The sequence below is a fragment of the Sipha flava genome, unplaced genomic scaffold (genome assembly GCF_003268045.1).
Source record: "Sipha flava isolate LNK unplaced genomic scaffold, YSA_version1 15378_pilon_pilon, whole genome shotgun sequence".
Lineage (NCBI taxonomy): Eukaryota > Metazoa > Arthropoda > Insecta > Hemiptera > Aphididae > Sipha > Sipha flava.
The window spans coordinates 1-1,178 of NW_020271783.1; the positions used below are offsets into that span (position 1 = coordinate 1).

The window sequence follows — 1,178 nt, forward strand, 5'->3', positions numbered from 1 at the left end:
TTGGAACTTGGAAGAGTGCGTGATTTCTGGAGAAGAAGGAAGGGATATGAAAATATATTTTAGAGATGAGATCGGGTGCATCTAAGGTGCCACCTAGGAGCGAGGTTATAAAGTGCTCATCAGCATCTTGTCGACGAGTTGACAGCATTGGTATTCCCAATGAACTACGAATTAAGGAATAGTCATGCGTAGGATGAGGTATCTTCATTAAGTAGGCAATGTAGGAAAGAAATCTATTTTGTACACGCTCGAGTCTTAGTTCGTCTTTAGCTAGGTAGGGATGCCACACCACCACATCGTATTCTAATATAGAACGTACTAAAGAGAAGTATAATGTGCAAAGACAACGGAGCAGAAGAAAACTGATTATAGTCGGGGACACGAAAAGTGGCGTGTGACCGACGCGATCCAAGCGGTTAAATCGTCTAATGGGTTCTTAAACGACCAAAGCCAATTGCCGCGCTTTTTAAAAAATATTTTCATATTATTTATAATAATAAAAACCAAAACAACAAAATCGTACCATTAATATAAAAAATTTAATTTAAAAACATCTTATCATTTATATGCTTATGCTATTTATTTACAAATTATTATTTTAATAAAATACTATAAACATTATATATACAATTTTAATTTACCGTCGAAATTAGTTACCAAATATGTCTTATATAATATATATATATATATATATATATATATATATAAATAGCTTAATCATCATCATTATCTGTGTCATCATCACTCGAATCACTATCACCTGGTAATATGATTAATATAATGGGTTCTAATATGGAATCCCTGTGAACTTCTCTTTCATAGTCTTGGGATTGAATACTTTTTGCATGTCGTACACATTTCTCCCAATCTTGTATAGTCACTGAATCTAACGCTTCATGAGTCAAACGTTCAATGTCTACCATCTTGAAAGTGTTATTTTTTTTGGCAACTTCATTTTTAACTTGAGCCCAAATCAACTCAATAGCGTTATACTGGTAGTGATAGGGAGGAAGTCGTATCACCTCATGACCTCTTTCTAATGCCAACTCATCAAGGAGATACGATTTTTCACGTGGCATCATATTTTTCACCTTCATTTTGAGTTCGGCCAATGTTTCTAAATTATTGTAGGGAATATTTTTATCTTTAAGCCATTTTTTGTACATCCGATTTTCTAG

At 33.5% G+C, this 1,178-nt stretch overlaps 1 protein-coding gene across 1 annotated transcript; it reads right to left on the reverse strand.

The window, feature by feature from the left end:
• Nucleotides 1-713: 713 nt before the first annotated feature.
• Nucleotides 714-1,097, reverse strand: LOC112679448. The gene has a single exon (XM_025549241.1). The coding sequence runs from the start codon at nucleotides 1,095-1,097 to the stop codon at nucleotides 714-716; it is 384 nt and encodes a 127-aa protein (XP_025405026.1).
• Between the last annotated feature and the right edge of the window lie 81 nt (nucleotides 1,098-1,178).

Excerpts from the sequence above, each read along its gene's own strand:
- LOC112679448 (XM_025549241.1), bottom strand. The coding sequence starts at position 1,097 with ATGAAGGTGAAAAATATGATGCCACGTGAAAAATCGTATCTCCTTGAT.